At 34.3% G+C, this 15,061-nt stretch overlaps 1 protein-coding gene across 6 annotated transcripts in view; it reads left to right on the top strand.

Annotated features, from left to right (window-relative positions):
* The window catches only part of KLHL8 (kelch like family member 8), a 50,115-nt gene that overhangs the window by 25,976 nt on the left and 9,078 nt on the right, over nucleotides 1-15,061 (top strand). For 4 of the 6 annotated variants that reach the window (XM_081303794.1, XM_081303791.1, XM_081303792.1 and 1 more), the window contains 4 exons: nucleotides 343-891; nucleotides 2,535-2,721; nucleotides 7,295-7,438; nucleotides 8,341-8,452. In XM_081303794.1, the coding sequence (XP_081159920.1) occupies nucleotides 343-891; nucleotides 2,535-2,721; nucleotides 7,295-7,438; nucleotides 8,341-8,452 (992 nt within the window). The remainder of the gene's footprint in view (nucleotides 1-342; nucleotides 892-2,534; nucleotides 2,722-7,294; nucleotides 7,439-8,340; nucleotides 8,453-15,061) is intronic. The other 2 variants (XM_081303793.1, XM_081303796.1) reach the window with 2 other exon arrangements.

Here is a 15,061-nt window from a genome sequence, read left to right as displayed (position 1 = left end):
TTTTTTTGTCAAAATGTTCTTAAAAGATGAGATAATATAGGGACTGGGGCTATAGCTCAGTTGGTAGAGTGCTTGCCTTGCATGCACAAGCCCTGGGTTCAATCCCTAGCACCACAAAAAAGAAAAAAAAAAATCAGTTTGTTGTAGATACAATTTAAGTGGGTAATTTGGGAGGTGAAAATTGCCTGACTTTAAGAAATTGGCCTCAAATGAATGTAAGTGACCAGAGAATTACATTATTAATATAATAATCCAAATTGTCTGGAGATTTTGTACTATAATACATAATCTGTGCTTATCTGAAGCTAATTTTGATTAATTTTTTTTATTTGTTTTGAACAGGTTGGCTCAAAGCTCATCTCTTGTCACAAGCTGGTATTGGCTTGTGTTATTCCCTATTTCAGAGCCATGTTTCTCTCTGAAATGGCTGAAGCCAAACAAACTCTGATTGAGATTAGAGATTTTGATGGTGATGCAATAGAAGACTTGGTAAAGTTTGTCTATTCTTCACGGATCACTTTGACTGTTGACAATGTCCAGCCTCTCTTATATGCAGCCTGTATTCTTCAGGTGGAACTGGTGGCTAGAGCTTGTTGTGAATACATGAAATTACATTTTCATCCCTCCAATTGCCTGGCAGTAAGAGCCTTTGCTGAAAGTCACAATCGAATAGACTTAATGGATATGGCAGATCAGTATGCCTGTGAACATTTTACTGAAGTTGTGGAGTGTGAAGACTTTGTAAGTGTGTCACCCCAGCACCTCCATAAGCTTTTGTCCTCCAGCGATTTAAATATTGAGAATGAAAAGCAGGTTTATAGTGCTGCCATCAAGTGGCTTCTTGCCAATCCTCAGCATCATTCTAAATGGTTGGATGAAACACTGGCACAGGTAGGGCTGATTGTGTATGTAAATGAAGTACTATGGAAGCAGATCAACAGGTTTTATTTATTATGAAAATATACTTTATTTGAGGGAATACAGAAACCACTGATGTAATACAATGATGAAAATAGCTTAAATTCTCTTGTTTTTTTTTTAAGAGAGAGAGAGTTTAATATTTATTTTTTTTTAGTTTTCGGCAGACACAACATCTTTATTTGTATGTGGTGCTGAGGATCAACCCCACACCGCACGCATGCCAGGCAAGCGCGCTACCGCTTGAGCCACATCCCCAGCCCAATTCTCTTGTTTTTTAATGTTTTAATTGTAGATGGACACAATATCTTTATTTTTTTATGTGGTGCTGAGGATTGAACCCAGTACCTCATGCTTGAGAGGCAAGCACTCCACCACTGAGGTACAACCCCAGCCCAGACTCTCTTGTTTTCAGTTCATTTCCTATACTGTTTTAGGATAAATCTTTCACATTTGAATGATTTGTAATCTGAATATTTAAAATAGTCTTTCAAGATCACAGTAATGAATATGTTTATGTTAATAGAAAATGATTCTGAGGAAATAGCTCTAAAGTAATATCATTTATAACCTATTATAATGTAAAAATTTTAATGATTTATTTTACTGATGAAAATACAGTTATTCCTAATGCATATTGATTTATTCTGGAAAAAAGAATCATACATCACTTTCCATTTTCTTTCCTTACCACAGTTTTGAGACTTTTTTTCACCTCAGAAATGTGTCTGTTATTATTGTTATTTTAAAAACTGTCAACAGGGGTTATTCAGATAGGGAACTAATATATAGGCCCTTCGGTATCTGTGTCTTTTCCTTCATTTTCTCTCTCTCTGTCCCCTTCCCTCTGCTTCTTATTCTTTCTCCCTCTTCTCTTTTTCCTTTCTTTCAGTCCTCCTTTCATTTATTCCTAAGAAGTAAAATGATATTGCTTTTAAAAGAGGAATAGTTTTATTTACTTTTTTCAAAGTTAGATGCTTTGTTAAAATTTTGTGCCAAATTAAAATATTAGATTATCTGTGATAATTACGCCACTTTTTACTAAAAATTTCTTACTAGTATTATCAAAAATTTTAACAGGCAGAGTGCTGGTGGTGCACGCCTGTAATCCCAGTGGCTCTGAAGGCTGAGGCAGGAGGATCTGAAGTTCAAAGCTAGTCTCAGCAAAAGTGAGGTGCTAAGCAACTCAGTGAGAACCTGTCTCTAAATAAAATACAAAATAGGGCTGGGGATATGGCTTGGCGCCCCTGAGTAAATCCCCAGTACCACCTCCCCCCCAAAATTTTAACAAATATTAAGAACAAAATTGCTTATAATTACCAGTGTTTAAATATTTATAGGAAGATAAGTAAACCTTTCAAAGTGTGATTATAATTAGATTGATTTTTTTGTTTGTTTTTTGTTTTTTAAGCATTTAAGGCAGTATTGTTTTTTTGGTTTTTGTTTTTGTGGTTTTGGGGATTGAACCCAAGGCCTTCCACACACTATGCACTGTACCACTGAGCACACCATCAGCCCCTATGTAAGTTTTAAAAAGAGAACATACTTTAAAGAAAGTAGAGAAAAGGTTATTCTGTTACTATTAAATTTTATATTGCAACTATTCATAATCTTAGGTTCGTCTGCCATTATTACCAATTGATTTTCTTATGGGTGTTGTGGCGAAAGAGCAGATTGTCAAGCAGAATCTAAAATGTAGAGATTTATTGGATGAAGCAAGAAACTACCACCTTCATTTGAGTAGCAGAGCAGTACCCGACTTTGAATACTCAGTTCGGACTACCCCAAGGAAGCATACTGCTGGTAATTAAGTTCCTTATTTTATCATGTTTCCTAGAAAAATCCTTGATGTATTTGAGCATTATTTATGTGTGCTCAAAATTAACTATAAGATAATTAGTATCTGATTGCCTTAAAGTAATAATTGGCAAATACGTTTATATATATACATAATTCTTATGGTACATGATTTACTTTTACCAATAAGCCATTAAAAAAGTCATAACAAGTCTTATACATACTGAAGATCTACTAAAATATCTGTTTTTGAAGTCTTCCCTTATTGTTCTAGGCAGAATTTGCTCCTTTACTAGGCCTTTAGAGCACTTTGAACTTGTTTTTTTATGTTGCATTGTAATCTATTTATTTGACATGTTTAGAATTCTTCAAAGATGGGTATCTTATTTAAGTTTGTATCTTATGTATTTCAATATTTGTTTTTGCATTCTACCAAAACAAAAGAAAGGTACTAAATGTCTGACATTTGTATAATGGACCATATTAAAATCTAAAGCTCTTACATTTTAGGAGGCATATAACTTTACCTTTATTTGCCACAATTTTTAGACTTTAAATTTTCCCAAGAAAATAATTCATGTTTTCTTATATTTTTTATTTTATAAAAAGGAGCTTGTTTGAGAGATGAGAGAATGTAAGTGAGGTCCACTGTGTTAGCTTTTTGTCACTATGACCAAATACCTAAGAATAACAACTTAAAAGGAGGAAATATTTATCTTGGCTTGTGGTTTCAGGTTTCAGTCCATGGTTGGCCAGCTCTATTGTTTTGGGGAAGAAAGCCTCTCACCTTATTGAAGTGAGAGGGGTAGGAAAACAAGTTCACAAGGGCCCTCCCACAAGAACGCAGTCCCTTCAACTAGGTTTCACTTTCTACAGTTTTCACCGCCTCCCAGTAGTCCAGCTATGAATCCCTCAATGTATTAATCTACTGAGCCTGAGCCTTCATTATCCAATCACTTCCCAAGATCTCCACCTTTGAACATTGCTGTTCTAGGGACTAAGCTTTCAGCACATGAGAAGTTGGGGGACATATTTCAAATCCAAGCTATAAATTTAATGATTCAGGAAGATCCCGGAATAGAGATTTTCACTGTATTTGCTACTACCTAATATAGAATTATCAAATAGTGAGATCTTATGAGATGACCTAACTAACAACAGCAAAAGGCAATATTTGATTATGAATTTATCTAGGTAGTATATAGAACGGCTGAAAGTCATATACCTGCCCGATTTTAAATAGTTTAGGAGCTGGGGCTGTAGCTCAGTGGTAAAGTGCTTGCCTCTCATACTTGAGGCATTGAGTTTGATCCTCAGCACCACGTAAAAATAAAGGCATTGTGTTGTGTCCATCTACACCTAAAAAATAAATAAATATTTTTTAAAAATCAATAAAAAGATACTGTGTGTTCATTTACAACTAAAAATATATATATTTTAAAAATTTTAAAAATAATTAGTTTAATATGAAAAGGATTGTTATTTATTCTCCTTTTTAATATATTAATGGAGAGAATTAATTTTCAGAGTTTTACTTTCAATCCTATTTCATAAATTCAAGTTGATAAAATTCTTATCCAGTTTTTTTTTTCTTTGGGTGGGGATGCTGCTGGGAATCTAACCCAGGGCCTTGTACATGCTAGGCAAGTACTATTCAAATCTAGGTTTGAATTCAACATCACATATATGATCTCACATGATTACACAAACTTTATGTCATAGATTTTAGTGAAGTATTCAGTCTTTAGTATAAAATAGATGGTATTATTTCATTTTATGGATAAGACTAAGAATTAGGTTAAAAATATGCTAAGACCACACAAAAATAGATATTTTTACTTCTATTTTAGTTTTTCCCCCCTTTCATGTCATGTTCTAAGGTGACCTGTATAGCTGAAAGACTAGTTTCTACTTCAAGAAAATATAAAACAAAGATTATAATTATATTCTGGGTTTATAATCCCAGGAATATTATTAAACATTTGTAATCTGGGGCAAACTTCTTAATCTTTCAAGGCTTCAGTTTTATTTATAAATCATTTGACTCCATGATCTTTAAAGTCTCTTCTAACTTTAAATTTCTCTGACTTTAAAGTATTATATTGGGGCTGGGGGTCTTGCTCAGTGTTTAGAGCATTTGCCTTGAATGTACAAAGCCTTGAGTTCAATCCCCAGCACTGCAAAATGATTACAATTCTGTAAACTGTTGCATCAATTGGAAAAGATAGCACAAGCTGTTCTAGTCATTCATCTATGTAATCATTAAGCAAACATCTATCATGTGGCAGGTTGTGCTTAGGCTTTAGAAGTACAAATAGAATATAAGCAGTTCATTTCTGGGGAAACCTGTGGTCTGGTCTAGGGAAAAAAACATTTGAATAAAAAAATTCAATAAAGTATTACAAGTACTTTGATATTATCACAAAGTATAGTGAGACACATAAAGAATGGTTATTTTTACCTTGGAAAGGTCAGAAAAGGCTTTAAAGAGAAAGTAAATATCACTCCTGGTTTTGAATAATAAATAAATAGTCTTCTGGGTGCCAGTTAAGGAAATGATGTTCAATTCATTTATATTTACAGAATGCCTGGTCTATACCTCACATTGTGCTAGTCCCTGTTAGTGCATAAATGCTTAGTTACAGTGGCACTATAATCCCAGTGAGTTGGGAGGCTGAGGCTGAGGCATGAGGATCACAAGTTCAAGGCCAGCCTCAGCAACTTAGTAAGATCCTGTATCAAAATAAAAAGGGTAGGGATATATTTCAGTGGTAGAGCACTTCTGTGTTTAATCCCCAATACCACAGTGGTGGTGGTGGGGATGCTTAATGCACTCCTTTAACCTATCTTAAGACTAGTGGCATAATAGATTATTTTAAATTATTGTATGCTAAGTAATGATAGTATAAATATGTTGCAGGAACATGAAGTATTAAAAAAAAAGGAAGAGAAAGGGTTGATCCTGGGGGGCCTTCATGCTGAGCCAAGGTTTTACCCTATAAGGCAGTTAGTGCTTCTCAAAGTGTGAAAGAAGTGGTCACTGTGCAGCAGCAACATTAGCAGTCAGTTAGGAACTTGTTAAAAATATAAACTCTTGAACCCACCTCAAGGCTACTAAATCAGAAACTCTGGGGGGTGGTCAAGCCTAGCCATCTTTTTATAAGTTCTTTAGATGATTGTGACTCATACTAAACTTGTGTTGTTGTTTTTTTAATTGTGAAGGTATATAGCATATATTTGTCATTTTAACCATCATTAAGTGTACAATTCAGTGGCATTTATTGAAGTTTTATGGAGATAATGGGAAGTTGTTGAAAGAATCTTTTATTTAGATTATTCTGACAATCTGAAAGCAAAATGGCTTTTAAGTAGTAAGAGAGGACAGAATTTCATTATTCTCTAATTGGGTAGTATTTGATGAGGGCCTGAAGTAAGACGGTGGCAGAAGGAATAGAGAGGGAGGAGTAGGACATTCCAGTCAAGGAAGAAGTTGTTAAGGTAGACAAAAAGGGGAGAGACTTTTGAACACACTGGGTTTTGAAGTTCTTGTAGAACAATAACCAGAAATGTGGTTTAGAAATGTGGATTGGGCTGAGCACGGTGGCACATGCTTGTAATCCCAGTGACTCTGGAGGCCAAGGCAGGAGGATCATTAAATTCAAAGCCAGTCTCAGCAATTTAGTAAGGCCTAAGTAATTTAGCAAGACCCCATCTTAAAATAAAAGAAAAATTTTAAAGAAGAACTAGGGATGTATTGCTCAGTGATAAAGCACCCCTGGTCTCAATCCACGATACTGAAAAAAGAAAAAAATGAAATATGGATTGGAAGTTATTAGGATACAGTCGGAAGTTAAAGGGATGAACTTTTCCTATGTGAACATAAAGTATGTGAGAAATCCAAGATGGATCCTGGAAAATAGAAGGAAAGAAAAGTTAGGAGGGCTGGGGATGTGGCTCAAGCGGTAGTGCGTTTGCCTGGGATGCGTGCGGCCCGGGTTCGATCCTCAGCACCACATACCAACAAAGATGTTGTGTCCGCCGAGAACTAAAAAATAAATATTAAAAATTCTCTCTCTCTCTCTCCTCTCTCACTCTCTCTTTAAAAAAAAAATGTTTAAAAAAAAAGAAACAGAAGAAAATATATTAAAAAAAAAAAGAAAAGTTAGGAGACAAAAAGAGACTTTGGTATTATAGATAGCAAGAAAGCAAATAATTTAAAAAATAGGATTATTAGTGTATCAAATGTTGCATTTGTGCCCATTAAGAAGAAATTAACTTAGGAGTTGATTGATTTTGTTATGACCTTAGAAGTTTTACAAAGTGGATGAGGGTATAAACCATACTGTAATAGGATGTTAGTAAGCAGAAATAGCTAATGTTCCTATTTTTTCAGAAGTTAAAATGAGGGAGGACAATTAGATTTGATTTCTAGTAACATTACATTGAATATTACCCAAATAATTCATCTTTTTTTTTAACCAGTCTTCAAAATTTGGACTTTCTAAAATATTTTCTCACACTAATTTAAAAAAGTTTGGAAGCTGTGATTTTAATCTCTATCTTGTGGCTTTATTTGTAGGTGTGCTGTTTTGTGTAGGTGGTCGAGGTGGATCTGGTGACCCCTTTCGAAGTATTGAATGCTATTCGATCAACAAAAACAGTTGGTTCTTTGGACCAGAAATGAATAGCCGAAGGCGACATGTGGGTGTAATCTCTGTGGAAGGTGGGCTACTATTGCCTAACATCACATCACAGGATCACAGTATTCTTTTTAAAAATTTGTGAACTTTGAGAACTTCTTTCTTTTTGTCAGATATTTTTAATATATCAATAAAATATTTTGGTAGTGATTGTTTACTTTGTGTTCCAGATGCTCAGTATAAAATCTGTTGCATATAGGTGTATAATGTTGAGATGAGATGAATATCTGAAAAAAGGGAGATATGAATTAAAATAAACTATCGGAGTTATATTTGCAAAAAATTAAACTAAGGAAAAATGTTTATTGAAGTAATTATAAATGTGTATCAGCTTCTTTCTATAACTAATTATTATTACTGAAATCAGATTTTTTAACTCATACTGAAAATGAATTAATTGTATGGATAAATTGTTACAAACTTTTAAAAGGTAGTTTTCCCCCTGATTATATAGTATGAATACTTTTTGGGGAAAACATAAAAATATTTAATAAAAATTAATAATCATCCCAAGCACCTGTACATAACCAGTTAACATATTAGTATATGGTCTTTCCATTTTTTCTGTGTTTCATTTAGGAAAAAAAATTGATCATATTGTTTTGGCAGTTTTATACTTTCTTTAAACAACATATTTAGAGTGCTTTTCAATTTTATTAAGCATTATTGAGAGCATGACAGTGATTGCATTTACTAAACCCAAGAGGGTAGTGTTTGAGTGTTTAATAACTTCATAATGAATAACATGTTTAGTGAAAATATATATTGGTTTTCATTTGACTACTGAAACATGATCATAATGATCATGATATTGATGTGAACAGCAGTTGTTGAATATATATTATGACATTCTAATTATATTGTTTATATAAAATAACATTAATATTTATTTGGAATCAAATGAAAATACTTCTTTCTTTAACAGGTAAAGTGTATGCAGTAGGTGGACATGATGGAAATGAACATTTAGGTAGCATGGAGATGTTTGATCCTCTCACTAATAAATGGATGATGAAGGCATCAATGCACACAAAGAGGTACATCAGCATGGAAATTTCTTTTGAATTGATGACAGAAAATAAAGTTTCTAAAGTTGAAAGATCTATTTTAAATTTCTATTTTTACATACTTTACCTTCTTAAATACATTTTATTAAAGCATCCCAAGTGATGCTTTGTTATAACTTTTATATTTTTTAAGAATGAACTCACATTTTAGCATACTATAATCATGGTTTTCACTTATATCTGAACATTGCTTTTTTAAAAAAAATTTTTGTTAGAAATAGTTTTAGATTTTTCAGAAAAGATGCAAAAATAGAAGAGTTCATATGTATCACTGTTTCTCACCTAAAAATAATTTTGCCCCTTCTATGCAACACTTGACAGTGTCTCCAGAATTTGGGTTATTAGTTTGAAGGTGGGCAAGTTGCTACTAGCATCTAGTGGGAATAGGTCAGGGATGCTGCTAACAGTCCTACAAATGTTCAGTAGTCCCCTGTAGCAAAGAATTTTCTAGCTCCAAATGCTAATAGTGCCAAAGTTAGATGATACACCTTACTGTACTCCCTTCACCAAACTTTCCATAATGTTAACATCTTACACAACCACAATATGATTGAAATTAGCATTGATACAGTGCTATTAATTAATCTACAGACTCTATTCAGCTTTTGCCAACTTTGTCCACACATGATTAAACTTCTAATTGATTTTTCTTGTCATTTTATTTGCTGATAATTCAACGAATATGAATAGAAACAGTAGGTATTTTTTATCTTGTTCCTTATCTTACTGGAAATGTCTAGTGTTTCTCTTTGTAAAATAAGATGCTGACTTTAAAACTAAGGCACATATATTTTGTCGTGTTAATAAGATATCCCCCAGTGTATGTTTTCTTTACTGATTTTAACATGAGCTTTAATATTTTAAATTCTCACCTACAATAAATTAAAATATATTAAGTAGTCTAAAGGTATATGATTTAGTACTATAGCCTGTTCAACCTTTGGATGGGAGTAGATAAACATATATGTATGCTTATATTTATAATATAAATTTATATAAAATACATTTAATTAGTAGGTAAGTGATAGAGTTCTGTTTTCAGAGATTCTCTACATATAAAAGGGAGAAGGGTTATGAGAATGCCTAATGTAAAAAGAGTCTGACAGATTAAAAAGAGTTATTGTAATAGTTTAGTCAAGAAATAATGGTAGTTTGGAATAAAGTGATAAAAATTGAAATAGAGAAAAAAGGATGCTTGAGAAAGAATAGTTCAAAGGTATGCAGTCAACAAACTTTATGACAATTAGATATGGCAGTGGAAAAACAGGTAAAAATAATTGTTTCTGACTTAAGCAATTACATAGACAGTGGTGCTATTTTAATTTTAATTTAATTTTATTTTATTTTTGTACTGGGGATCAAACCCAGTGGCACTCAACCACTAAGTCACTTCCCCAGCCCTTTTTTTGTAATTTATTAAGAGATAGGGTTTCACTAAGTTGCTGAGGCTGGCTTTGAATTTGTGATCCTCTTGCTTCAGACTCCGGAGCCACTAGGATTACAGGCAGTAGTGCTACTTCTGACTGGATTAAGCAAGTTAGTCAACCACATAAAATTTTTATTTGTCTTTTCATGGAGTTATGTTAGTTTTCTGTTGCCATATAACAAATTACTACACAATTAGCTTTAAATAACATCCATTTATTAGCTCATAGTTCAGAAGTCCTGCAGGTTTGCTTGGGCTTTTAGAAGACCAAGCCAATGTGTTGGCGGGGCTAGACTTTTCTCTGGAGTCTCAAGTGAAAGAAGCTTCTTCTGAGGTTATTCAGTTAATTGATAGAATTTGACTTCTGGTAGTTATATTGTAGGACTGAACTGCTTATTTTTACTGGCAGTTGGCCAGGGTGAGGAGATTTTTCCCACATGTTCCCTCTATCTTCAGTAAAACATCAACATGCTGACCCCACATTGTTCCTTGAGTTTCTGACTACAAACTGGAGGATCTGTCTGCTTTAAAGGGCTTGTATAATCACAAGACTAGGCCCACTCTGGCAATATTCCTTTTGCCATATAATGTAGCATAATCACTGGGTAACACCAGGAACTGAAGGTCATGGGGGAGCATCTTGAAATTCTGCCTCCAGCAGGGAGATGAACAGTGGGTTTCATTTCAGATTAAAGTTAAAGTTAAAGAGCCACAAAGACAGATTTGAGGTTTAAAGTGAAAATATGTCTGAATGTATATTGAGTCATCTAACATAATCCATGGAAAGAATGAGATTGCTGAGGAAAGAGAATATGAGGTTCTATGAGGGCTTAGAACCAGAGCCTTAGGGAACTTTCTAACTTAATGATGGACTTTGTAACTTAATAATGTAAACATGCACATGTTCATACAGATATACAGTATTTTGTAAGTCACAGCATTATACCTCAGTGGAAAGAAGCAAAGGAGACTAAAAATGAATGAAATAACATTATCCTTAATAATTCTTTCCTAGGGATACTCTTTGGTAAATGTAGAATTAGAATCTGGAGTAGCCACTTTGGTGTGGATTGAGCATTGCTGTTCTGAAAGTCTGAAATTAAATATGCTCTAAAATCTGAGACTTTTAAAGCAGCATTCAAAAAGTCTTTAATTTTGAGGTATATTTTATTTTGAATTTTTATATTAAGGATGTTCCACCTGTAAAGTCTATGTTGATATTCCAAAAGCTGATATACTTCTGGTCTCACAAATTTCAGTTGAGGGGTGTTCAACCTGTAGTAATACAGAGCACTAAAAATGGGCCAGGCAGTATTCTAAGTGCTTTACCTATATTAATTCATTAATAACAGATGTGGGAATTCAAGCTCCCGTTCGCCTGCTTCCCGCAGACAAACAGCTGTGACTCAGCACTAATCCATCCGGCTGAAACAACTGGTCGGCCCTTCTGTTCCTATGGAGGTAAATGCCAACCGAGCCTTCATAGGTAGTGGCCACAGGTTTGAAATGGGGCTTGGGAGAGACAGTAAGGACCCACCCGTTGCATTGGTCACCAGGCAAAGGGAAACAAACTGTCGCCATTTGCAAGAGATACCACCATGGCAGAGAACTGACGTCACCAGACTGTGGCGGAGGAGATAACTTCATTGAAACCTGCGGCTACAGCATCAAATAAATTTATAGGAGTAAACAGTAACTCAGCAGTCAAACAGAACAAGAAGTAACATGAGCAGCTTCAAAAAGCAAGGAAGAAAAGGAGTACAAACAATGCAGGACAGCCTAAATATTCAGGAGGACCTAGAGTCATCAGAAAAATGGTCATATAAAGAACTCAAGGAACACTTCAGACAGATGGAATGGAACCTTAAAGAGGATACGAGACAGCAAATTCAAGCAGCGAAAGAACACATTGAGAATGAATTACATAAACAGATAAAAGAAGAAGTTAAGCATCTTTATCAGGAGATAGAGATTATAAAAAATAATCAAACAATAATTCTAGAAATGAAGGAAACGATAAACCAAATTAAAAACTCAATGGAGAGTATCACTAACAGAGTGGAGCAAGTAGAAGCCAGAACGTCAGATAATGAAGACAAAATATATCTTCTTGAACACAGTCTAGCCAACTCAGAAAGGCTGGTAAAAAATCACGAGAAAAACATCCAAGAGTTATGGGATAACATAAAAAAACCAAACTTAAGAGTCATGGGAATAGAAGAAGGTACAGAGATTCAAACCAAGGAAATGAGTAACCTGCTGAATGAAATAATTACAGAAAACTTTCCAGAAATAAAAAAGGAAACAGATATACAAGTTGAAGATGCATACAGGACACCGAGCACACAAAATCACAGTAGACCAACGCCAAGACACATTGTTATGAAGATATCCAATATACAGAACAAAGAGAAAATATTAAAAGCTACAAGAGAAAGGAGGCAGATTACATTCAGGGGTAAACCAATAAGGTTAACAACAGATTTTTCATCACAGATGCTAAAAGCGAGAAGATCCTGGAACAATGTATTTCAAACACTGAAAGACAATGGATGCCAACCAAGAATTCTGTATCCAGCAAAATTAAGCTTGAGCTATGACAACGAAATAAAAATCTTTCATGATAAACAAAAGTTAAAAGAATTTGCAGCCAGAAAACCAGCATTGCAAAGCATTTTGAGCAAAACACTACACGAGGAAGAAATGAAAAACAATAACCAAAACCATCAGTGGGAAGTGCCTTGGTAAAGACAGAGGGCAAGGGGAAAGATAATCATGGAGAAACAAACTAAATTTTTTAAAAAAAGGATAAATAATCAAACATGGCTGGAAGTACAAACCATATATCAATAGTAACTCTGAATGTTAATGGCTTAAACTCTTCAATAAAGCGACATAGGCTGGTATCATGGATTAAAAAAACAAATCCAACAATATGCTGCCTCCAGGAGACACATCTGATTGGAAAAGACATACACAGGCTGAAGGTGAAAGGATGGGAAAAAATATACCACGCACACGGTCCTGGTAAGCAAGCAGGGGTGCCCATCCTCATATCGAATAAAATCGACTTCAAGACTAAGTTAATCAAAAGGGATAAGGAAGGACATTATATACTGTTAAAAGGAACCATTCACCAACAAGACATAACAATTATCAATATTTATGCACCAAATAATGGTGCTGCGACATTCATAAAACAAATTCTCCTCAAGTTCAAGAATCAAATAGACCACAACACAATAATTATGGGTGACTTCAACACACCTCTCTCACCATTGGACAGATCCTCCAAACAAAAGTTGATTAAAGAAACTATAGAACTCAATACCACAATCAATAACCTAGACTTAACTGACATATATAGAATATATCAACCATCATCAAATGGATATACTTTTTTCTCAGCAGCACATGGATCCTTCTCAAAAATAGACCATATATTATGGCATAGGGCAACCCTCAGTAAATATAAAGGGGTGGAGATAATACCATGCATTTTATCTGATCATAATGGAATGAAACTGGAAATCAATGATAAAAGAAGGAAGGAAAAATCCTACATCACATGGAAAATGAACAATATGTTACTGAATGATCAATGGGTTACAGAAGACATAAAGGAGGAAATCAAAAAATTCTTAGAGATAAATGAAAATACAGACACAACATATCGGAATCTATGGGACACAATGAAAGCAGTTTTAAGAGGGAAATTCATCGCCTGGTGGTCATTCCTCAAAAAAAGAAAAAACCAACAAATAAATGAGCTCACACTCCAACTCAAAGCCCTAGAAAAGGAAGAGCAAAATAACAGCAAATGTAGCAGAAGGCAAGAAATAATAAAATCAGAGCAGAAATCAATAAAATTGGAAGAAAAGAAACTATTGAAAAAATTAACAAAACTAAAAGTTGGTTCTTCAAAAAAAATAAATAAGATCGACAGACCTTTAGCCATGCTAACGAAGAGAAGAAGAGAGAGAACTCAAATTACTAACATACGGGATGAAAAAGGCAATATCACAACAGATGCTACAGAAATACAGAAGACAATTAGAAATTATTTTGAAAACCTATATTCCAATAAAATAGAAGATAGTGAAGAGGGCTGGGGATGTGGCTCAAGCGGTAGCGCGCTCGCCTGGTATGCGTGCGGCCCGGGTTCGATCCTCAGCACCACATACCAACAAAGATGTTTTGTCCACCGAGAACTAAAAAATAAATATTGAAAAATTCTCTCTGTCTCTCTCTCTCCCTCTATCACTCTCTCTTAAAAAAAAAAAATTAAAAAAAAAAAAGAAGATAGTGAAGACATCGATAAATTTCTTAAGTCATATGATTTGCCCAGACTGAGTCAGGAGGATACACACAATTTGAACAGACCAATATCAATGGATGAAATTGAAGAAGCCATCAAAAGACTGCCAACCAAGAAAAGCCCAGGACCGGATGGGTATACAGTGGAGTTTTACAAAACCTTTAAAGAAGAATTAATACCAATACTTTTCAAGTTATTTCAGAAAATAGAAAAAGAGGGAGCTCTTCCAAATTCATTCTATGAGGCCAACATCACCCTGATTCCAAAACCAGACAAAGACACCTCAAAGAAAGAAAACTACAGACCAATATCTCTAATGAACCTAGATGCAAAAATCCTCAATAAAATTCTGGCGAATCGAATACAAAAACACATCAAAAAAATTGTGCACCATGATCAAGTAGGATTCATCCCTGGGATGCAAGGATGGTTCAATATACGGAAATCAATAAATGTTATTCACCACATCGATAGACTTAAAGATAAGAACCATATGATCATCTCGATAGACGCAGAGAAAGCATTCGACAAAGTACAGCATCCCTTTATGTTCAAAACATTAGAAAAACTAGGGATAACAGGAACTTACCTTGACATTGTAAAAGCTATCTATGCTAAGCCTCAGGCTAGCATCATTCTGAATGGAGAAAAGTTGAAGGCATTCCCTCTAAAATCTGGAACAAGACAGGGATGCCCTCTATCACCACTTCTATTTAATTTAGTCCTTGAAATACTAGCCAGAGCAATTAGACAGACAAAAGAAATTAAAGACATAAAAATAGGAAAAGAAGAACTTAAATTATCACTATTTGCGGACGACATGATTCTATACCTA

Source organism: Spermophilus citellus, assembly GCF_964194105.1.
Source record: "Spermophilus citellus genome assembly, chromosome: 8".
Classification (NCBI taxonomy): domain Eukaryota; kingdom Metazoa; phylum Chordata; class Mammalia; order Rodentia; family Sciuridae; genus Spermophilus; species Spermophilus citellus.
The sequence above is the reverse complement of the archived record's forward strand: the minus strand, read 5'-3'. Positions and strand labels throughout refer to the sequence as shown.